At 39.8% G+C, this 24,758-nt stretch overlaps 2 protein-coding genes across 5 annotated transcripts in view; one reads left to right on the top strand and one right to left on the bottom strand.

Annotated features, from left to right (window-relative positions):
- Positions 1 to 24,758, bottom strand: part of LOC132905067 (serine/threonine-protein kinase S6KL) — a 68,073-nt gene that overhangs the window by 37,861 nt on the left and 5,454 nt on the right. The window lies entirely within an intron of this gene.
- Positions 16,914 to 24,103, top strand: LOC132905066 (neurofilament heavy polypeptide-like). The gene is made up of 3 exons (XM_060956014.1): positions 16,914 to 17,309; positions 22,322 to 22,884; positions 22,988 to 24,103. The coding sequence occupies exons 2-3, from the start codon at positions 22,330 to 22,332 to the stop codon at positions 23,846 to 23,848; spliced, it is 1,416 nt and encodes a 471-aa protein (XP_060811997.1). The 5' UTR covers positions 16,914 to 17,309; positions 22,322 to 22,329; the 3' UTR covers positions 23,849 to 24,103.

Raw genomic sequence — 24,758 nt, forward strand, 5'->3', positions numbered from 1 at the left:
ATCATACACCTTAACAGAAGAATACACTAAACCAATGCCAAAACAATGAGACCTTAACTCTTCCAGAACAACAACATCAGTCCACTAGACCCAACAATGACAAAGCATCCCCAAACGGTGACGTTGACCCGGCAAAAATCTACAAAAAATGCAAAAAGGGAGCTGCCCAAATCGCGTTACATAGAGGGTAGCAAGTTCCAGCCGGGTGGCAGGATAATCTCCGGTCCGGGACAGCGCAGATTCCTCCAAAGAAACAAACTAAAACCCATCGGGAGAGGAGCAACAAGATTGATAGACGAGAGAGAGAAACATGAACGAAGGAGCTCGGTAGAGCGAGCGTGGAACAGGCCGAAGCGGATGAGCGAGCAGAGGACATGCAGCAGGGCGAGGGAGGGGGTGGAGGTGTAAGAGGCGAACCAGAAAGTGGAGAACAGAGGGACGTAGCAGGATGAGAGGGGTGAGAAAGTCGCGGACGTTAAACCGCCCGCTCGTGGGGCCGCAGGGTAAAACGACAAGAAGAAGGAGAATAGGTAAAGGGAAGAGAGGAGTCGAGGTACAGGGAGGAGGAGAGAATGCAAGAAAAGAGGATGAGCCAGAGAAGACAGAGACAAAGGATGAGCCGTGTGTAGACGCGCAAAAGAGTTGCATGTATTCAACGCCGGGAGGAGGTGGTGGAGGAAGAGAAAAGAAAGGAGATGAAGAGAGAGAAGGGCAGACACATGTGCGAGGGATGTAGAGGAATCGAGGGGACCAGCAGAGTCAAAGGACGAAGGAGGGGGCTCGGAGAAAGAAAAAGAAGAAGCCGTTCTTCACCAGGCCTCTGCTCTCTCGAGGTCGCACGTACGTCCGTATAATACTCGTAATACGTGTAATACGGATAATACCTGTAATACCTGTGTAATGCATTACACACCAGCGTAGACCGGCTTCCAACAGCCGTCAACCGGTCGCCACCTCCTCGTCCTTGCCGTTCCGCGACTTTCCTCTCGAAGTCACGACAGCTGCGCGCTAGCGCCGATTAGGCTGTTTCATTCGACCAAACGTTCTCTATCTAGCTTCCCTCACGTTCTGCGCCGATGCACGAGCTGACTTAGGTCCATCCCTGGATCAACGGCCGGGGTCATTTGTCAACTGTACGATATCTTCGCTGTGTGACAGGCGTATGCAAAATTTGAAGACGAGAGGAAGAGGGTTCTTGGTTGGTCCTTCGTTAGTCGAGAAACTTGCATGGGCTAAGTATGCCAATGGCGACCAACAAGATCGACTATGAACATGTAGAGTCTATGTGGGATACACCACGATGGAGAAACTATGTTTCGAAGAGGTCAGGATCTAGAATTCGCGAGTTACAACGGTATATACGTCGAGAAAGCTCCTCTCGATCCTGTTGAAAGAACAGGCGGAGCCGAGCTGATACAACGCTTGTGTGCGCCGTTCGTGGATGTATCTCGAGCTCGTTGGATTCGGAGTCACTGAACGAATCGAAGGCTACTCCTGCCTCCGGCGGCAGCTGGCCAGACTCGCCTGGCTTCCGAGTTGTCGAATTATCGTTCGAGTACGAGACGAATTTGTTAGTTCGAAGATTTTGCTATTTTTAGTCCTATGTTATGAAAATTTATTCGATCCTACGGATGTCTGTATAAATCAAATAGACTCTACTCTCTTGTAGAGCCCGTAATCAGTTTCTCTGAACAAAAATGTACATTGTAACTGGAATCTTCTTTCCATTTGACAAGTTGAATGCTTTATTACAATTTAGTAAAGTCATGCCATAATTGGTATCTACATCCTTCGTGATACATAAACAAACTTACTTCATCAATGTTCTCTTATACCAAGATAAGAATCCTACGCGATGAATACAAGATCAGGATCAAGAAACCACTTTAAAACGCATAGACAGCAGCATCCTCATTTTCTCTCGTTCGCACATCGCACCTGCCGCGTGTGATAACAATATTATAACATCATTATTACGGCACAGGCAAGTGGCAGCCTACGCTTATCCTAAACCAGTCCTATCGGCATGGATCGCTCGAAGAAAAAGAGGATGGAGAAAATAGGAAGGAAGGGAAAAGCCACGCGGATTCCTGCTGGTTTCACCACTTGTTCGTCAAAGGCAGCACACGGCGAGCTATTTTCAGCGTTTCGCGTCCCCGCTTCTTTCTTTTCTTTTTTTTTTTTTTTTTTTTTTTTTTTCCACCTCGCAGCATATTTCTTTGGTAGCAGCGCAGAAACAGCAACGAGAAGAAGACCGTGGAAGCCAGAAACGGCCGCGGCAACAGCAACACCACCAGCAACAGGAAAGCGACGCTGGTGTGGAACCGATGTACGCCGTGCATCTCACCAACGAGGAGAGGAGACGGAGCGAAGTTGCTGTTCAGGTTTTGCTGCAGGGGATCGTTAAGATAATCGCTGCTATCCTCATCCTAACTTAGCCTTAGCCGATGTATCTTCGACTCCGCCCCGCTCCAACCCCCTTCGAATCCCTCCCTTTCCCCTAGTAACCACCCTCGCAAGATTCTCTCCTTCTTACTCTAAGATTCTTAATATCATACGACTCTCTTTTTCTTAACGTTTTCTTTGTCGTTCTTCGTCCCTCCTTCCCTGGTTTCTCGATGTCGTTACGCGGTCGTGGACGTAAAGAGGATTGGAATACTAATTGCGGAGTGTAGGAAGGTCAGAATAGGATCGAGCAACGTGATATTCCATTGTGTACGTACTTTCGCTGGCTAAGTATTTTGATTTGGTTGCTAATTTTTGTAAAGAAAAAATGAATATTTGTGTGGTAATATAATCGAAGATTATAATATTATGTCTTTCGTATTTTGTAGACCAAGCTATGAAATAATTGTAATTCCCGCTCAGAAGAGATTAGAAATTAAGCAAGGTCCAACGATAATAATAAAGTACGCTGATTTTAGATCCAGTCTTGATTGATCTAATGTTAATGCTGTTTTTAAAAAATCAAATGTTATATTGTGAAATGTATATATATGTATACAGGTGTTTCAAATAAAGTGGTATAAAAATTACTACCGACGTATGTGACTATCTCACGAAACGACATTTTGATTCAAACAAATAACTAACTACTTTAACATTTTATTTTCGGCGAGTTTATACGTATATACGTATTAGGTACTAAAGTCGTAAATGGAAGTGGCGAAATTGAAAAAGTACGTGTCATTTAAGCGACGAGATAAGCGTAAAACGAACGAATAATAAGAAAGATATATCTTCGTTCCTCTAATATAGCCGCTTGATTGCGATATAAGAGTCGTACAGTAATTTATATTTCATATTGCCTCTCCTGATTTGTGCCACAGAAGAAAATGAGAGAAAGATTTCACAGTGACAACGCTGAATATTTCCTATGAGAAGAATACATATTTATATACATATCTTCATTCACTTCTTTCTTTGCCGCTCAGATAAGGATAAACATATTGCACATACTATTTGAAAAATTGAAAGAAAGGTGATGAAAAACAACTACTCTTAAATTAATCACCGCATCTCATGAAATTCCTTTTTATCTCTTCTTCCATTCTTACTCAAGCCTTGATTAATTATTTCAACGATTCCTCTGACATTTCGGTAATTTCTTCATTGTCTATTTAAATCAATTTTATGTCCATATCAAGAAGAAAGATATTACTAGACACCGGCTGTTCATCCGAATTCATATTTTTATAAATAAAGCTAAAGAAATGGAACCTAATTACATAAAAAAATTCTTTTCATCTTTCCACTTTGATTATTTTGTATATTTTTCCATATTATACGTGTACTTTTTACAATAAAATAAACAAGATAGACCAGATAAAATTAATTAATTAATTGATTAAAAATACATCCGTAATCTATATATCGTATTATCAGATGAATCATCGAATTCATTCGCTCGTACCAGATCAAATCTCAACCATGTTCCAAAAGATCAAAAGATCGTCTTCTCCTTCGCTTTATCTTTCTAGTATCTGTGTACTTTCTTTACGTGACACAAGAAACCTCATGGGCGCGCGATGAAAGCTGACGAAAAGAGAAGAAAAAGGAAAACGAACGATGCACCAACGTTAACCGAAAGAACAATTACATGGCTGCCGTCAAGAGGATAAGAAGAGACAGACCTTGGGCTCTTTGCGAGATAATCATAACGTTACACGATCCGCGCCATAATGTCGTATAATGTCTATGGCACGACGTGCATTGCACGAACGCGACAGGCCATTTACGTGGTTACATCTAAAACTGGGACCAGAGAGAAACATCCCTCCTTCCCTTCCATTCTATCTTTTCTTCCATCCTTTTTTTTTTCCGCTTTTGTATTCGCTCCTTTTTTCTTTATCCCCTTGCTAATCTTCTTTTTCTTTTTTACAGTGGTCGTCAGCCGATACGAAATTGGAGCGACCTCAACTGGCGAGCGCGTAATTGCCTGTCGCGGAAAAGGATGCTTTGACGTGATGCGAAAAGGGGGCCATCGTCGAGAGGAAACGAAAGAAAAAGGAGCCACCTTGCCGTCAGGATATGGCCAGAGACCTGTCATTTGCGCTGAACTCGTCACCGTCATTTCGTAATTACATTCGAGCTACGAACCTTCATATAGAAAAGCGACCGCGGAGAAAAGAGATCAGCGAGGATTACTTCCAGGTGGATTTTGTACGGTCTCGTCGTTGCTCGATTCTCGCTTTGAATTGACACGGGATTAGTCGTGGAACATTAGATTTGATATCTATGTGGCGCGTATATGGAATTTTTCAGATTTTGCAAATTATTGATCTTTTACAGAATATTATATTTGAATTTGATCGTGTATTTGGATTCGCATAATCCTTTCGTTTTAAACTTTGGAATTAAGGTCCTTCGCTTTATTTATTTTTATATAACTATAGTACTAGAAACAATTAGAGAATCGTTTCCCATGTCAGTTTTTTTTGAACGACAAAAGAATTAAATCAATGTTAAAAGAAGAGATCTTTAATGTTTTAAGAAATATTTAGCATACATTTAAAACCAGACGTTTTCCTCAATTCTTTTTTTTTTTTTTTTTTTTTTTTTTTTGAAACATGTTACTAGTTTTATTAAGAAGAAAAGAACACGATTAAAATGATCCAAAGGACGACAGGATTACAGGAGTATTCAGAAAATTTACGAAGATATCTGCAGTCTATCCATTAATATTTACAGTGACAATTAATTCGTCGTAGTATTCGAAATAAATAAATTCAATTTGTGGAAATCAATTGGTAAAATAAAATTTTTCCCGCAAAAAGGTAGGATACTGCGTTGTTTAGTTTCTTGAAATCGAAATCAACATGCTGACATAAGTCCTTAAAATATTCTGTTCTTTTATATTCTAATCTAACCTTGATAATGTCAGAGTAGACGTTAGCCACGACTTCATAACAGGTTTCCCCTTATACTATTTCGGGGAAGGTAATAAAGTAGAATGAAAAATGCGATTTTACTCGATTATTTCTTATAATCAACGAATATAAATAGCTGAGTCTCAATCAAGAAGATAAATTTTACAATGTTTAAGCAGGTAGGTATAAGGGAAGTCGTGCAACAAAAGCAACTGAAATCAACTTGCTTCCTACATCATTAAGACTGGTTATTTGGAACATACGTTGACGCGTTAATAGCTTGATAATCACCATACAATATAGTATCATGGACATTCACTATCGTGTGCTTTTAATAGTTTATCGGTTAAATGATATTTGATTTATTATAGTTTAGTTATTAATTCAGTAAGAAGCAACAAGTAATGTAATAATATACTAAAGTTACGTAAAATTGCCTTTATTATGTATACATTACTGGAAAACATACTGTTTGCATATTACTCGTTAAAGTATAAAGTAAAAAATCTATTAGAATAATAGATACTTTAGAAAAACCCATTATATGAATCAGAAACGCAAAAGAAGTTTCCACGATTTAAAAAAGGATTTGACATATTTAGTTCCTTCGAGCTTTATAAAATCATAATGTTCAGATTGGACAGAAAATAATGACAAAAAAGAAAAATGTTAAAAAGTTAAAAAATTCGCTAATGTAAGGTAACCGAAACAAAATTATAAATGAAACATTCTGCCTTAATGGGTTAATCTGCGTAAATAAAAAGAAATAATATATAAGCAAATAATTCAGCATGATTTCACACATGAAATTAAAAAATTCTGATTCTTTTGTCGGTAAAAATCACGACTTCGATTTGTCAAAGGACGCCAGGTAAGATTTTTAATGGTTCCATAAATTATCGCTGCACCCGACCCTACAACCCTATCGTAGCATACGAGAGGCGTCCACGACCGGTATCAAAACCGGCTCGAGTTTGGGATAAAATTAGAAATCAAGCAGAGTCAATGTCGAGGACGACTAGTTAAATAAATTTTCGCACATCTTTCCTCCTCTTATTCCGATAAGACGTCGATTATTATTCGAAATTTAATTATTTTTACGTCAACCTATTTATGTGATTTTAATTTATCGCAATTTCTCTTTTTACTAACTTTTTACTTCTATTAAATTCCCACGATTGACAGCAATCCTCTTCTCTTCTTTCATATTCAACAACTTTCCTATTCTCTTACGATTATTATCTTACTGATGATCCTATTTAGAAATCATGCGCTTTACAAACAAGGCATAATGTAATCGAGATAATTAACTGTATAAAATAATAAAAAATCATCGTTGAGATTTTTCAAGTTTTTAGAGTTAATTAAACCTACATACCAGTTTTGTTCAATACAATCTACGCAAAAGAAGCAAGGGTAACCGCTTTCTTGCATCGCCGAAGAAAGGAACAGCGATTTCTGATGGTTCGAGCGTAAATCACGCATTAATCAACTGAGATTACGTTGTAGCGTGCGTGAAGGACGTTCGAGATCAATGATATTGCTGTTAATGAGCGTCAGTGTAACTATGCAGCAGATTATATTACTATTATAACGAGCCGTGTTGTGAGATCGGACGAGAATCAAAACTGACGTGTATATTGTGTCATGTGTAATCTACCTTGCTTAACAAACATACGGTTTTCTTTCTAAGTAAAGGAAGAACCTTTCTTTCGTTTCTATTTTCGATCAAAGAGACGATAAAAATTACAAATTTCAGATGTACCAAGTATTCTATGAATCTACAATCCAAAGTGCATTTATTAAAAAAGTTGATAATAACGTAAATTCAGAATCTCCCTAATTGAATGGTCCATGGTGACTTTTCAATTCAACTATAAAGTTGAAAGCCACGCGATAACTTAATGAACACATGCTACTCGATATCGTGATTGGCAAAGCCAATTGTAGAATGACGAAAGCATTCGTCCTTCCAGCTGAATCCCCTGTCAACGAAATCGGAATGGGGAACATAATGAACCACTCGTCAATCGTGAAACCCAAGCGAGCAGGAGCTCTATTTTATTCGCTATTCTGTCGTCGAGTAACATCTTCGCGACCAACTAGCACCAACAGTCTTTTCGTTCCCCCGCCACGTTTTTCCCCCGTCGATGTACTAAAAAGTATACCTTTTGCGGATCGTTTAACATCTCGTGAAATATGCAAGCAGAGAGCGATAAATGTAAAGTTTAATAACAGTTTCAATGATTTACAAGCGGACCAATATGATTTATTTTGGTACAAGTCGCGAGAATTAATCTGTTTGGCGATGAGGCAGTGCCTGAGGCTGAGATGATACGCCACTTTCTTAATTATCGTACAAAACATGGTTTCCTGCACGTTTTTCTTGCGACCGCGTAGTATGTCATTGAGGAATTGAATTGTAAAGGACGGTACTTTAATTTGGCAATGAGCCATTGTGTTAAGAAGGTTCGTGCTTTGTATTTCTTCTTATTGTTAGTTCCTATATTACGAAAACATAATAATTGTGCTGATGAGATTTATAGTTTGCATTGAATTTTTATTTATTTTTATCTCTTAAAGAATACAAGAATCCACTTGTTTCTAATATAGTAACTGAAGCGACGTAACTCTGTTTTAACTCCAAAAAAGACAAACGTCAGTCCTCCATGTAAATTTAAAATAAAAACTTGTAGATCGTAAATCAGATCGTAGATCGTGATCTAACGAACCAACAATTTCCTGAGAATTTGCGAATAACAGCAAATAACTCTTCGAGTGTATTTTTTTGCATTCTGCCTAATGATATTTCTGCTTTTAAGTGCGCCTCTGCGGCGTCCTTGGTGCATGTACTCGACTGTGACAAATCACGACCATGATCGTATCGCGATCGACATCGAATGCAATATTCATTTTCGAAAAATCGACGAAGCTCGAAAATTCCTGAGTTTGAATATTCATCCCAATATACAATCCCGTAAGAAGTCATTTTTAACGGTGTAACACTGCTATTTTTCTCTACTATTCAATTTAGGAGATCTGGTCAACATAGCTTCCGAACGACTCAAATGTTCTAAAAAATCTGTTTCAAGAAGTATGTACTTTTAAAGTTACGTCACTTCAGTAAACGCCAGAAGACAAAAAAGTACTAACTAATCGCAGTATAGATCACGAAAAGGTGAGAAGGACCAGAAATACATTACTCTCTGTCTCCTAAGCGAGTAAGATGAATCATCCATGTTTCTAGATTTCTTTTAATCCAGCCATCAGTTTCAAAAAACGAAATAACAGGGTACCTGTAAATTGTAAGATATTCCAGCTGCAGGAATTCGGAAATTTACGATTCCAAGATCCATTAGCGCATAAAATTTGGATTCTGTACAATAGCTGGTTTCGTTATTACGTAACATTAAAAGAAGAACTGATGAATATATTTTTTAGATACCTTAGGTCGTGACTCACGTTTTGTATTATCACCAGGAAACCATGAGCACGAATGGCCAAGCAAAGGTCGCGTTCCTTCAAATACGATAATTTATAATTTCGACGTACGAGCGGAGAATCTTGAATTTCGGACGCGATCGGAATTTCTCGAGGCACCATCGAATCATTTGGCATGCGCAAAACTCGTCGGAATATGAAGTACATGTTTAGTGTACTATAAATGACTTTAAGGACACCTAAACCTATTAAAACATTACTCGATAGAAAAATGATATTACCGTATTTCACAATGTTTAAAACAGATTAAAAACGAGGACAAAATTTCTAATCAGACATTCTACTCCACTTCATTCGTGTTCCTGTACTCGAAAATTTAGTACACGTACTATAAGGATATAGCTTAAACGTCAGTTTTTGATTTAAACGGTTTACGTTATATGTATGCTGGATACATTGATTCTAAGCTAACAAGAAAATTAGCAGATTTCGCAATTTGGTCGATAACGTAACAAGATGACAAGATGATGTGATGAAACTCGAATGAATATTCGAACAGTTTCCAGTGTTTAGAATACTTAGTGGATCGTTTCATGTATAAATAAGAATGTAAGTTTTAACACGTAAAGATAAGAATTATTCTTGCTTTTTGTTGATTCACTAGTAACAATGGTAGTTGACATGCAGACCGTGTACATGGAATTCTTTAATTTTATTACGATTCTAAGTGATATTTCTCCGTGGGAGTATCCTTCGTTCAGAGGTAACGAAGGACGACAGCTAGTTTCTTCACGAGGTTACGAGTATTCTGTTTCTATCGAGAACTTGAAACGACAATATTTACTTTATTGTTTATTACAATTACATAAGATACTACAAAATCATTTACAAAAATATCTTTTCCCTTTTATTTTATGTACGTGATCGAGTATTGAAAGGTCAATTAACGGGAAAGTTGGAGATGATCTCTTGAAGGAACGACTAGAAACCAAGACCAGAGACTGTAAGAAATGATTACATTTCTATTGAAACATTTTTATTTCCATCAATCTTTAATCGGTTCTTTAACCAGAATAAAGAGTTTTAAATAATTCGAATTTTGCTTTAAATGATTATAGAGATCACGCCCAATATCCACATCTATATAAATACATTATATTTCGAAGAGCTATAAAACACAAATGTCGTCTTCTAACCTTAATAAATTCGTCCCTGAAGAGATTAAGCTAATCTAAAATTCTAAATCTTTTCCTCGTGAATTCTTTCGACCTTATTTTTACGTCGATTCTCAACTTTTACCCAACATTCCATAAACATCTGACCTTAAATAAAATGCATAAAGTTAAAACCAGCAAACCATAGACTTAAAGTACCTGTTAACAGAGAAATTCTCGAGGGTGTGGAAAAAACGGGAAAAAATCTACGGTTTGCACTGACACGCGAAAATCGTGTGTCTATTTTAAGCCGTAGATCTTGCAAAATTACCGGACCGTTTCAGGTGGCTCTCGATGCACACGCAAAAAGCTTATTTTTCGCCAGCAGCGACATAGACGATCGCGCTTCTAACGGTACGTAACGGTTGGGAATCGCCGGTTGTAAGGTGCTCGTTTCCTCGGCAACTGCCACGAGGATCCAGGAAGAAACGCGGATTCACCGCGATACCGGCAAGAACACCGCGTTTATAATGCCGAACGTCATTACGTGCTTTCCTGAGGGCTTCTATTCCTGGCTGAAACGACAGTCCCGCTTCTGAGTACACGATTTTTCGTTCTCATCGCGGAATAACACGGGTGCAGATATTTTCAACGTCGTCCATCTCAGAGTACGCGTTTATCTAATATTGTACTAAGTTTACCTATTAACCTTGCTTGATATTCGAGCAATTGCTTTTCAGCTGATTACTGTAATTTGTCTTCAGGATGAATTATTGAAGCAGTGGGTTTTTTTCGATGCTGATTATGACTGTTCTGTAGCGTTCAATCGCTTCACGATTATAATTATTGTAATGTATGCAGAATCGATGTGGTTGTTTATTGACTTTATATTGATAGAATAGAATTTTTATATAACGTATAATATATATATTCATATAATGAAAATTTTATAAATAGAATTTTTATCTTGTTAATTGTTGTTTCAGTTTCTTACGAAAAAATGTGAAAAAGGAAGGATAGGAATTAAAAACTAAGGAAGAGGGAAGAAGGCGAAGAGAGAAAAAAAGAAGGAAGAAACTCTCAAGGCTATAAACATATAGAGAATCTCAAGCGTCAAATATAGTATCCAGATAATTGTATGAAGCAAAAAGAAAAAGATCTGTACGTTTTATAAAGCGAAAGGAAGAAAAACGAATTGATAGTATTCTTAGAAAACGAATACTTTTGTAGAAAACAAGTTGAGAACATCTCCTAACACTTTTTACAAGCGAGCAACTATCGTGACGCCGTTGGCTAAAGGCGCCGGATGAATAATCGAGATTCTGGCTCCCGTTGCGAGCAAGTGTTACTAATAACACGTTCATTCTCGCATTTTTCTCCCTCTATCGAGGTACAAGTTCCATGGAATGACCGAAGCTTGTGCCGATCAGGAAATATTTATGGCGATTCGCAGTGCTCTCGAGCTGATCGCATACGATCTTAATCGGTAGTCACCGCGGGAAAATCTGTTAATCTGTTAACACGGACATGTAACGCTTGTTTATAACGTTTTCCGAATAATAATGATCTCGAGTCAGTTTCCCTGACCCTTTATTTGCGCTAAACTCTGCTACCTTCTTTCAATCACTTTTTATGGTATTTTTGATCATTAAAAAATGTCTTAAGTTTACAGAAAAATGTGTAAGAATCATGGTTTATATACGAAATCTCTTGCTACAATTTTATGATAACGAGCTTCTTAATTCCGTCAAGATAACAAAATTTGTTCCTGTTAAAATGAGAAGAAGATTGTTAACATTTTGAACTCCTATGTCGAATCTACGTCGAAGTTAATTCTCTTCACGGACATTCTTATGTCGAACATGATTCGACACTTTTTAGAGCAGTGTCCTCAAAAAACTTCTAATTAAAGAAGGACATAAAGTATAGATAAATTTTGCGAGCTACACGTTATTCACCGATTCGAACCATTAACTTACCATACAAAAATAAAAGTATCTGAAAGAGGAAAGAACGCCTGAAAAACATAATAAACCCCATTACCCTATCGAAAGCCAATCACTCTAGCATCCGATCGTACCAAAGCTAAAGAACTAAATATGAGAAAGAAACTAAAAAAAAGACCAGGAAAAAAACGAAGCTAAACATAAATTTGCATAGTGCACATCATTCAGCGACCCGCTTCCCAAAATCGCTGTCCTGGTTATCCATCAGGCGTGCCACGCGCAGCGTTCGATGCAAAAATCCGGCGAGCACCAAGCGTTCGGTATCGACGACCTCACATCAGCCGACGACCTTCGCCCTGAAGAGAACCGGTCCCAGAGCGTCGAGATGCGTCGCGTCGGACTCCGTCGGCCCGTTTGGCAACATTGTCCGCTCGGCCCCGCGAATCCAATCGTTTCGCGATGGAAAATCGCGAGGTTCGTCGCGGCACGACGCCGCGGCCTCGTCCGTCTTTTGCACGCATCTCACACGTATCCCGCGACGTTTACATAATGCGGTGGCCACGCACGCGTGTCTACATGCGAGGCAAACAGAGAAAGAGAAGAAAGACAGGAGAGGAGGAAACAGGCTCGATGAATCACAGCCGGATCGAACGTTACGAAAAACGATTTACGTTGACGTTAATCCGATGTCGATTAACACCGATCGACATAGTTAGGATAAATATTCTATGGGTGGGACAAATAGTCTAATGGAGGTTGCTGTAAGAGATGATTTGTAGGACTGATACACAGATCGAAGGTTTGAAGGCTGTTTGATTATTGATTGATTTGATCTATTGATATATTGACATATTGGGACTTTTCGTTTAGCCATTAAGTTAACCATGTTACGGTTTTTGAATTGTTATGTCTCGAACTTAATTTCGTCTTAACAAATAGAAAGTTTTGAATGTTTAGAAAGTAGTTTGGTATAAAATTGAATCAAGAAATTAGAATATTAATAAGGATTTTTTTTGTATTTGTCTGAATGTTAAGAAATATTTTGATGGTAAGCATAACAGAATTGAAATAAAAGTTATTCGGAAAAGAAATAGGAATAGTCTAGTAATATATAGTAAAGAGTAAATAGATAGTATAGAAACGCGATTCTTATTGATAAGAAAATATACTGTTGGATTATTCGAAGAACAGAACGTGTAGACGGTAAGTATTTAAATAACGAAGGTTCTACTGTATTTAATTACAACGAGTTTCATATGAGTCACTGTAATGATTAGAACAGAAGATTTCTGTCGTTGGGACAAGTGTTCATCGTGAAAGAATTAGACTGTAAGAAAATCCTTCCTATAAATTTGAGGAAATATACAAATTCATGGCTTAATCGTCATTTATTCCATTCAAAAATGTGCTTCAAAATTCATGTTGCTCACAATCGTGATAAGAGAAACTATTTTTCGTGTGCAATCAGTTGCCAACTTGTGCAACAACAAACTTTTCAACGAATGGACGATGCAAAAATACCAGACAAATTATTGCAAGGAACGACACAATGGGTATTCTAATAAAAATGTTTGTAACATTTCACGAATTCCCACACTGATACATCTCTGTAATGACTCATTAGATAATATCACAGAAAATCTTTTATATATATATATCTCGAAGCTATCTTAAATTCTAAACACTTCTACTTAATCTCTTACCTATTGATCCCAACAATACTAAAATTACGAAACGGTTTTAGGATTGCGAAAATGAACAGCACGATCAGTTGAAAATAAAACTACCAACGAAACATCATATTCGTCACATTTATTCACACGATTTCACCTTAATATTTTGATACATAGCTGATGTAAAATTTAATGCTTGATCTTACCAAACTCGACGTAAAATTTTGCAAACTTATCACAGTTCGTTGCAGATATCTACTAAAAACAGGTTTCTAAAAACATCTGCTTTTAACACAATTTATAATAATTTCTCTCGAAATGGAAGCACGATTATACCGAAATTAATCAGGTCTCCTTATAAAATCTGTAAAACATACGATTCTTTAGGAATTCAAAGTTCAAGGACATCGTAATTTACCGTTGTTGAGCGGCTGTACAATAAAAATAAATAGTAAAAAAGATAACCAATGGATTCTTTTTTTTTAGTGCAACGTGAAAATTCAATTGTCGTGAAATCATACAATAATGGTTGCGATATAAAAATCGTGGTTTTAGGACCGTTCATAAACTTGACGCCAGTCTGACCAAATTAGAATTAGTTAAGGTCTGTTACAAATTCTGTGCGTACTTCCGTTCTGCGAACAAGCTCCACGAAAGGCGCGTCTTTCGAGTAATTGAATATGTTGGACACGTGCGAGACGATTCGTTTGCACTCATTGAGAGATGAGCATCCTCGTTGGTGAACGAGAGAAAAACACGTTGAACTCGTTTCGTCGAAATTTCGTGGATTTAAGCAACGAAGTGTGCCCTTAGGTGTTAAAACGTTGAGTCAACGATAATTCTTCTTCTAAAGATAATAAGTACAATAAGAAAGAGGCACTTTATGTAACGAACAGAATAATCCTGAAAGGCTCGTAAGCATGACAAGTAGTACAAAAGATCTTATTTTTGCCATGTCCGAAAAGCGAAACATTACTCATTTTGACACACACTGACGTTCCTTGCTGCTCTTTACCGTTTTTACGATTTGTAACGTCGATGAAAGATTGCACGTCTCCGACTTTCTATCGGGAATCGAAACCTCGTTGATTAATTAAATTTAAATGTAGATTCCAAAATCAGCAGCTAAAAAATTTAAAATTCAAAAATTCTTAGCGAAAGAAATTCGGAATCTTAATTGAGCGCTGCGTTTCACTTTAGAAAAAATATCGAATTATTGATAGACACCTGCGGTTGGTGGATAATTAATTAAGAAAAAGGAGAAGCATTACGTTATCCTGAGTTGTGGTTACAAAAATTTATTCCAAAAACATATTAATGAAACATATTAATCATAATTTATGTACATCTGATCCTGGTGCAACCATTAATTTATATAATATGAATTTCGTATTAGCAATTAATTCGAAAAAAAAATGTTCATCAGGAGATTCTCTTGCACAATGTTATTAATGAAATTATGCAAGTCGCAAGTTTCGAGTTATCGATACTGAATTTTCTTGCATAATAATGTCAGGTTTGATAATAAAACGAAGTTCTGCGGACAAGCTTATGCTCATTGCCAGGTTCTACAAAATTATTTAAAAAGCAAATTGCTTTCATTTGCATGAAATATGGTGGAACGATCAGGGAGGCCAAAAAGATCGTCGTTCTACGAGATAATCAACGTGTCCTAATATTTCTATCGACGCATTCATCGCGGTCAAACATCAAGGTCCTTTTCACGTTTATCAACAGCTCGCACCGCGCTACCGCTGCACTTCCGCTCGATACTGAATCATGCTGAACAGACTGCTTTTAAAACATCGTCCTGCTTGCACAATGGAAAAAATGAACCGTGCTAAACGCGCAGGTGTGTCATGAAACACTGGGTCGAATGTCAACGAGAGATCAACGAGATTCGATGTTTTGCATAGACGTGTCGATAAAGATTGATCACTTTTATAATGGAAAAAGAAGAAGAGAGAAGATTAATCGTAAGAAAATTCGAGGATAATAATTTACATCTGGTTCTAAGTATGTAATTGAGGAAAACTGAAAAATGTAATAATTACGTTAGGAATAATAGATTATTTTAAAATCTAAAATTTTGATATTGTACTTTGACGTAAAAGTGCAGGAAATACACAGATATTCCTTCTTGATGTCGATGAATATCTATCAATAAAAATAGAGCTAAAAAATGTTCGTATTTTTTTATACAACAACTACAAAGAGTGTAGGAAAACTGAATTAACTTGGAGAAAATGATGAAACAAAGTAAACAATTGTTTTCTCAAAAACAGCGATGGTCTTTAAGTAACTCTTGTCTCCAAACTGACTAATATTTAAGGAAACTCTCGGCATGAAACAAACTCTCGAAGAATAAACCAGTATACTCGAACGAAACCCATCGAACATCAACGACCTCGCGACGAAACGACGCGGTGTGATCCGACAAAGGTACAACGAACGTTCACTCCGCGAACGTATCTCACAAAAGACGAGTTAACACGTTTCGCCCACTCGCCGACTCCGAGCAACAGCACACGTATAATACAGCCTTGTCTGGATGTTCCTCGAACCTTCTTTTCCGATTAACCGATCACCGTCCAAACCAACCAATCGAACCTTCTTCAGCGACGAACTTCTATCCACTGCCTCGACCCTAAACAAGATATCTCACCGAAAATCCTTCAACATCATCGTTCCATTCTCCAAGTTTATCTGTATTATCGTCCATCGATGATCTCGAAATCAACATCAAAGTTTCATCAATCCAAAGCAAAGGGCTGTCCAAGATGAATGAAACGTCGAATATCCAAAAATCTGTCGTTGACAAGATGTACCCTAGAGCCAAGACCAATTCCAAGAAGAAGAAGATCGGGTGCACAGGTTGGATATCTCGGTACGTGTCATCCGCGGGTCGAAGAGTCATCGCATCGCGAACCACCTAACCGATTCGATACTTGAAAATCTCTCGCGAGAATCGCAGCCCCCGGTTCGTTTTGCTCCTGCTCGTAGACGGCGTGGGTCGTTGTAGAGAGGAATCGGCGCGGCACACACGTCCCGTGGTGATCGTGGCCCAGGGTATGGAAGAAGGAAAACACGACCGGTGGGAATCACGGCTGAATGGTGCGAAGAAAGATAGCTGTTAACGATAGGTGGCGGGAGGGTAGGGAAAGGGTGAAGGGGAAGGTGTACAGAGGTGGAGAAAAGAAGAACGACGGAAGAAGGAAGAGAAGAGAAGAGTAAAGGAGGGGCCCCTGGTACGATGCCGGGTGAAGAGGGTCGGGCCCCCCTATACGATCCTGGCTGTGGTGCCGCTGGTGGGTAAATGGGTATATAAGCGGGGCCCCGACGATTCCATCTCGACACACGACCCAACCTTCATCCCGATATCACCAAACGGTTTCCTCGAGCGAACGAGCGTAATCGCACGCGCGCGAAAAAAAAGAGAGAGAAGAGGGTAACTTACTTCTCGGGCATCTCTTCCGACTCTCTTTTGTCTTTTGCTCTTGTTCAGCACGGAGTTTTCACTGCTCCGCGCAACAACCAACGTGCAACACATATAACATCGGCGAGAGTTTTACTTCTTGAACCGGTCTCTTTCCGAGCGACAGTTTAATCGGTGAGAGTAATTCCCCCGCGACTGAAGCGGAGAAGAAGCATCTAGGAAGAGTCTACCGGACACAAGTCGACGACCAGCCACCGCTGTGACCAGTTTCACGGAGGAGAGAAAAAGACGTGAGTAGAACATATCATTTTATCCAATCCACGGTTGTTCCTATCTCTATCGTTGACAGCCTGTCGCGATTTTTCTATTCTGCACCGCTCCTTTCTTCGAATTTTATAGAATTAGAAAATTAAAATTCCGCTTTTCGGGGTTAGCCAGATGTCATCACGCGTGCATTCTTCTTTTTTTTTTTCCATCTACGAATAAACAAAAATTTTAAACTCTCGATAAACATTTTGTTGGGACGAGAAACGAAGAATTGTAAGATTTTTCGTGGTATTTAGACGTCTCTAGAAGAATCAGAATATCAGCGACCACGGTACACAGGTAGAGCTCCATCGCGTCTCGCGAAATGGCTGTCTTCGAACCCAATGATTAAAGCGAGGGAAACGCTAAATGGAATAATCGTCGGAACATACAATTTGCGTATATTTCGCAACGTATGACCGCGCGTTTGCGTAATTTTTGTCCTCCTCTCGCAACCGTACCCTTTTTCCATCCTCTCTGCTCCATAGACCCGCGAAGATTTCCCCGCGGCTAATTAACTCGTCGCTAATCTACTTAATCTGCACGTCAGCAAGGCTGCGACACACAAGGCGCGAACAAGCCAACCGAGGATCCTCTAATTTGCCAGGAATCTTCTCTCAGAACAGTCTATCGCTCATATTTTTTACGATCTATTCCCTGTATTTCCACTTTTAACTCTCGTTCGTAATTGAACGAATTTATGCGTGCATAAATTCGACGATTAAATGCATGAAAATATTCGAAAATTATACGTATATGTAGTAGATTTTGTTTTTACAAACGTTAAAAAGTAGAAAGCGTCAAGTTTCTGGTACCGTGGTAACGTTTATGTAATTTATTTGGCAATTTTCTTTCAAGCGGGTTATACAAAAATTACTATTTTATCTCATGGATGCTCGTAGTTTCGTGTCTTTACTTAGAGAATCATAGTTTCGTGCTTTTTATTTGAAAAATCTAAAAGTTGAAAAACGTTCTTCATCTTGCGCTGGTAGAAATTCAGAGAAACTCTGATATCGCTGACACTCTTCAAAATTGTGAATATTTCCGATGCTATCAATTGGAAGAATTATTACATCACTTAAATTCACGAAACGTAGAAATAACATTCCTTACATTGAACCTAGAAGATTTAAAATAATATAAACATCGATACTCGGTCTTTTCGCTACTTTCAAACAAATTAATAGTATTCTTCCTTGAAACAGCGTTCAATTTAAACATTTTCTTAGTATCCGATACTTTAAAAAAAAGTCTCCGGTATTCTGCTTCGAAACAGCATAATTTTCCTACCATGCTTTTCATACGAATAAAATTAGAACGAAAGAGTGTTTAAAATGGTAATTGAAACAACGTCGAGAAATGGCAGCGGAACCCCTCTTTCAGAGCCGATTAGAGGCAACAACCGGCATTCCTGCGCGATCGCGTTAACTGCGAGTACTGCGACGCATTCTCCGTCCAGTTGAGATTCAATGTGCGCAGATTAGATCGACAATCGCGAAAAGGATAGAGCCGATATAATAAATGCCGTGTTGCGCAGAATAGAGTCGAGCTCAGAGAAAGAGAGAGAAGGAGCAGAAAGCATTGAAGCGGTGAACCACTTCAATGGACCCCGTCTTCTTTGTAAGCGTCGTACCATTATTACATCTCTGATGATCTTGATAAGGTAATGGGTGTCCATCATCTTTCACAGGCATTTCCTCTCTGTCGACCTATCCCTCCGTCGTGTTTGCATCCCTCGCGAGATCGTGACTTTAATTTTCTTGCGGCACTTCAGATCCTCCCCTTCCTATCTTCCACTTCTTTATCTTCCTCTCTCCTGTACTATCTTATCAAATGACAATCTGACCGAATTGCAATTAGCCAAAATGCTGAGCGCGTACGTTCAAAATATATATATATGTATGTGTATACACCTATATACGCGTGCAAACGTTACCTCCACGTCCGTGACTCGCAAAGTAATTTGCAATTAACTTTATTGCGGCCCATTACGTCCGCTTGCAACATGATCAGGCCTGGACGATTGTTATTAATGTCGATTATGCGACTCGCTAATGTATACTTGCCCCTTAATTTCGCTTCTCGTCTTCAACGAGCCGCCTCTGAACGTTCACCTCTTTCCTATATGGAGAATATTCCATCTTTGTTCATTCTATGAAACCTACATGTGCCTATACGAACGATTTTTCAAATTGAATTATACGACGAAAATTCTAAAAAGAAGAAAGAGTGTAAAATTGAAATTTATCGGGAACGAAGTTCTCGGTTGATAGCAATCGCTTGTACCAAAATTGAAGTCGAGCACGAGCGTAATAACAGAACGGAACGGTTCACCTCCTGCGCGTTGACCAATTGGCGAACGCCAAGAGCGAAGTGGCGCGCTAGTATCGTAAAAACTGGACCGTTCAGCCGCCTCTTTCCTCGCTCAGGTCGCGGCTGTCGCCCAGTTTTTCCCCCTTTATCCTCCCGTTTTCCCTCTCTGACTTTTGCGTTCACCTTCTCAGCGCGCATTCCACGTTGGTTGCGTTCTCCAGAAGGCGTGTCTGTGTTTCAGATAACGCGGCAACCGCTTTTTCTCTTCGTGAACGAACAGTTTCTCGTCTCTTCTTAAAAGCGGTCCTCGAGCATCGTCGTTTTACAAATATGGACATAGAACCGTTCCCTCGGGCTTGTTCGCTGCCATTGTTGCAGCAGTTTCGATTTTTACGATGGAACGTTCGCGAACGAGCATTTCTGACTGTACATGCAACGGGAACAGCTTCCTCTCTGTATAAATTACCCGCTTGATTGGACGCAAGCTCGAGCCTCCTGAACGGAAGGTCGCTCTACGCTGGCATGGAATCGAAAGAATGCCATCGTGCTTGATTTTTCCTTCATTTTTTTTTTTCTTTTCTTTTTTATTCCGTTACATAGCTCGCGGACCAGTTTAATGCTTGTGTATGCGTGTATTTAGTTTCCTTAACGTTTTGCCTTTAGTTTCGTCAGCGTTTTGCGTTTCGCTTGATCGCAAACTGCACTCGCGAAGCAAATCGTGTCCACGCGACACCGCGACGATTGTCTCTGGTTTCGCGTCTGCCCACTCTACCGTATCTACTTATGTACCTCGATGCTCGTCAAAGGCTTCGTAACGACCATACGATACCGATGTGCGCAGCGGAATCGATTTACACGACGATGAGCTTCCTGATAGTGGTCGACGTTTTATAATTAGACTTAAGCGGGTTCGATTATGCGCATATAGGTTTATATAGGCACACTGCTGGTCATAAGCTCGTACAATAACAACGTGTACATACAGATACAGCTTATAAATGACAGATTTATAATAAAATAGTTAGAACTCACGATTGGGAATGTATATTTTTTAGTACTTTCATGGTTCGCGATATGACAGATGAACAATGTTCTGCTTTTTTTCGAGGCATATCTTGATCGTTGCAACGACTCGATTTCCATCCAACCAAACAATGTCCTCTCTCGCCTTCCGTTTCCACCTATTGCGGAAGTTACACCCATGTTTCACTTTCCGTTCGCGATACACGCAACAACGTTCATTCTCTTTCGTTCTCCTTTTATTTATCTATTTATCCACCTCGAAGTCAATTCCCATATTGAAGATCTTCGAATATTCAACTCAAAGCTTCTATTATTAAAAATCTTCAAATAATTAAGTCGAAACCTCCTCATTGAAAATCTTCAAGTAACCAAAACATTCGAAGATTCTCTATTGGAAATCTTCAAAATACTCTGACAATCCAATATAATCTCCTCTGGTACAACCTATGAAGAAATAATTGTCCAATGAAATCTCAGATACTCTCAGCACCCTTCCAGCTATTCCTAACATCCGTTGAAGAACACGCGTTCATTCGTGAAGAAACGAGAAGAACAATGCGTAGAACGAAGAAGAAGACGCGATCATGCGGAGAAATCGCGCGAATGTGCGCGCGTAACGAACGCGAGGGACACGCATCCTGTCATTAGTTCCATAACGCTCGTCTTGTTCAATGCATTCGGTTCAATGTCACCTACGTCCCTCTCCCTCCTGCCGATTCCTCTAGCAGCCCCTTGTCCATCTTTCAATTTTCATTCTTTCCTTCTCTCTCTCTCTCTCTCTCTCTCTCTCTCTCTCTCTCTCTCTCTCTCTCTCTCTCTCTCTCTCTCTCTCTCTCTCTCTCTCTCTCTCTCTCTCTCTCTCTCTCTCTCTCTCTCTGTATGTCACATTCTGACGCGCAGCCTGCTTTTCGTCTCGCGCGTCTATCGGCGGTCCATTCATGCGGCCGCGTTCTCCATTCATGCCAAGTACGAAAGAGGAGCTCGTGTACTCACGTCCGCTCTCCTAACTGGAAGATTGCGAGAAACGTCCCTCGTTTCCTCTCTCTACGCTCCATACATGCTAGAACCTTTCTGTCCGACATGACATTATTTCTAAATCTTTACGGTGTTTCCGATCCGTGATAACTTTAGTTCGGGTTCTACATCCGGTTGGTCGAGATTGAATGATCGTTTACGATGAGATTTATGCATTAGGGTACAATGTTATCTTTGATTTTCTTTCATATACGTTAGTATCTGATAGTCGTGACTTTCTGTCCCTTCGAATTAACAGGATGATTATTAAGCTTGATATTTGTAATTCATTATAAAAATATAACTAAAGCTCCGCTTTCGTAGTGTTCATTAAATTTATCAACGTTAAATATAATTATAAAATATAAGTATAAAATGCAATTCGTACCAAAAAAGATCAAAATAGAAGATATATAAAAGCATTGTATCGAAATATATAATTATATGAACGAAATTTGTACCAAAGATATTGACCCCCAAATAATTGAAAACCTAGAAAACCTAGTGCAAAGAAAAAATTGTTCAAATTCTTTAAAAAATTATATGCAAAATTGTAAATCGGATATTTCCATCACTCTGATAGTTCTAATATTAATATAGAAATCGAAAGAGAACGAATTACCAAAAGCTCCGTTTTCATTTACAGATATCAAAATGACGAAGTTACTCGTAATAACGATACTGTGCCTGCTCGGCCAGAAAACGGTGCTCTCGATGCCCGTAGCTGAGAACCAGGAACCTCTCCAAGTAGTTCCTCTCGAAAAATCGGCGAACCCAAGCAACTCAGGGATTCCAGTAGCTCCTGAAGCTGTTGCAGCACCAAACGTGGAGGCCGCTGAACCGGCGCCTGCCGAAGCGAAACCTGCCGAAGCTGAGAAGCCAAGCGTGAGGAGCGAACCCGCGGGTGAAAACGCTCAATTGTCTGAAAAGGCTGAGGAGAAGAAAGAGGAGGCTCAACAAGCAAAACCCGAGGAGAAAAAGGAGGAAGCTAGCCAGGATAAGAAGCCTGAGCAACTGCAGCCGCAACAACAACCACAGGAGGCTCAACAACCTGAGCAAGAACAAAAGCCTGAACAGGCTCAAGAAGTCAAGAAGGAGGAAGAAAGTCTGAAGCAGGCGGCTTCCGAATCTCACGAAACTGTAGTGCAAGTTGTTCCGCAAGAAAAGAAACAGGCTGATGCTGATATTCTAGTAGAGCAACCCGTTGTTGTAAGTTTGAATTGTATTATGATATAATTACGATATTTGAGTTTCTTTGCTGTTGTAGACGATAGAATTTGGTTTTCTTAACTGGATCGTGTTTATATTACAGAAGGCTATAGTCCCAGAGGGCAAAAGCTCCGAGCAAGTAGATTCAGCAGAGAAAAGCGGAGAAGCTGCTAAGGAAGAAGCAAAGGAAGAAAAGAAAGCTGAGGAAGCGAAACCAAGCGTGAGAAAAGACGATGAGGCTAGCTCAGCAGCTTCCGAATCGGAAGAAAAGGCTCAGCCAGCTGCAGAGGAAAAGAAGCTCGAGAAGCCACAAGAGGAACAGGAAAAGAAGGCTGAGGACAAACCCGACCGTGTGACCCGCGACGCCGAGGTAGCTGCTCCGGAAGAGAAGAAAATAGAACAGCCAGCTGTTGAAGCTGAAAAGAGCCAACAAGATCAGGCTAAATCCCCAGAAGAGAACAAACCAGCTGCCAAGAACGAGAAGATTCAGCTTCCTCTCGAACAACCAGCGATCGAACAACCTGCAATCAGCCCCGAGGAATCGGCCAAGACCGAGGAGAAGCCTGCTGAAGCCGCTGCTCAACCCGAAAAGGAAGCAAAGAGCGCCGAAGTATCTGCTGCAGCCTCTGCTTCCAGTAACGTTCAAGAATCTGTAGAACAATCGGCGGCCAAATCAGCCGAATCTAGCCAGGCTAAACGCGAAACCGCGGAAGCTCAGCCTCAAGCAAAGTCTGAACAAGCCGAGGAAAAGAAGGAAGAACCACAGAAACAGCAGGAAGCCGCGAAAGAAGCGAAAGAAGCGAAATCAGACGAATCTTCTGAAGAAAAATCGGCTGAGAAGAAGGAAAGCAAGGGCAGCGAGGAAGAGAAATCCTCCGAGGAGTCCTCCTCCAAACAGGAGTCCAAACCAGCTGAAGAGTCCAAGCCCGAATTGCTGCCTAAACCGCAAGAACTGACAGTATAAGTGAACAATTGAAATAGCGGTCGCAGCGAGAGGCGGGAAGACGAAGAAGAACAGCCCCGAAGAAATCAAATAACATCGAACGAAGCGCGGATACTAGCTCGCCACTCGTCCAGACCATTTTGCGTTCATCACCATCGACCAGATAAAAATGGGATAAAACATTTTGAAAAAGAAGAAACAAGGAAAAAACTCACAAAAAAAAAATGATGAATAAGAAGATGAAGAAGGATGCGCGAGTTGTTCGGCCCAGATAAAGCAAAACGAGCGGGAGAGAGCGTGTACGTCAGAGGAAGTATGAACGGGAACGGGAGAGAGAGAACGAGACGGAGTGAGAGTGTATATCGGTGTGAATGGGAGAGAGAGATTGCGCGATCAATTCTGTGGCAGGGACCAAAACTTCCCCCGGCGCGCTACGATTCCGAGAGAAAAAATTCATCGACTCGGGGCAGGATGATCACGTGGCGGCCTGGCTGTGAAGGATTTTTAACTTAGGACACATCGGAATAACATTCATGAGAACAACGATGATGAAGACGACGACGATGATGGAGATAACGAAGACTCGATCGAGTGTTCAAAGAAGAAATAGACACAAGAAAAATCATCTATCAGGAACACGTGGTCACCCTTAAGGATCTGACTTGGCACACGCCAGGAATCATCCTTTTCTTCGTCCCGGCGGACACCGCGATCTGTCCGCGGGGACGAAACCGGCCCCTGATATTTTAGTATCCTCATCCCAAATCCCCCAACCCCAAGACTCCTCTTTATTTTTTTTCCTCTCAAAAAACCACACACGAACCACAACCACAACCTCATCCCAATAAAACTAGTATGTAGCTCGACTCTGTCTTCTTTTTTTTTTTAGAGATACGTGTCATTATTATTATTAATATTATTATTATTATTA

Source organism: Bombus pascuorum, chromosome 3 (genome assembly GCF_905332965.1).
Source record: "Bombus pascuorum chromosome 3, iyBomPasc1.1, whole genome shotgun sequence".
NCBI classification, from domain to species: domain Eukaryota; kingdom Metazoa; phylum Arthropoda; class Insecta; order Hymenoptera; family Apidae; genus Bombus; species Bombus pascuorum.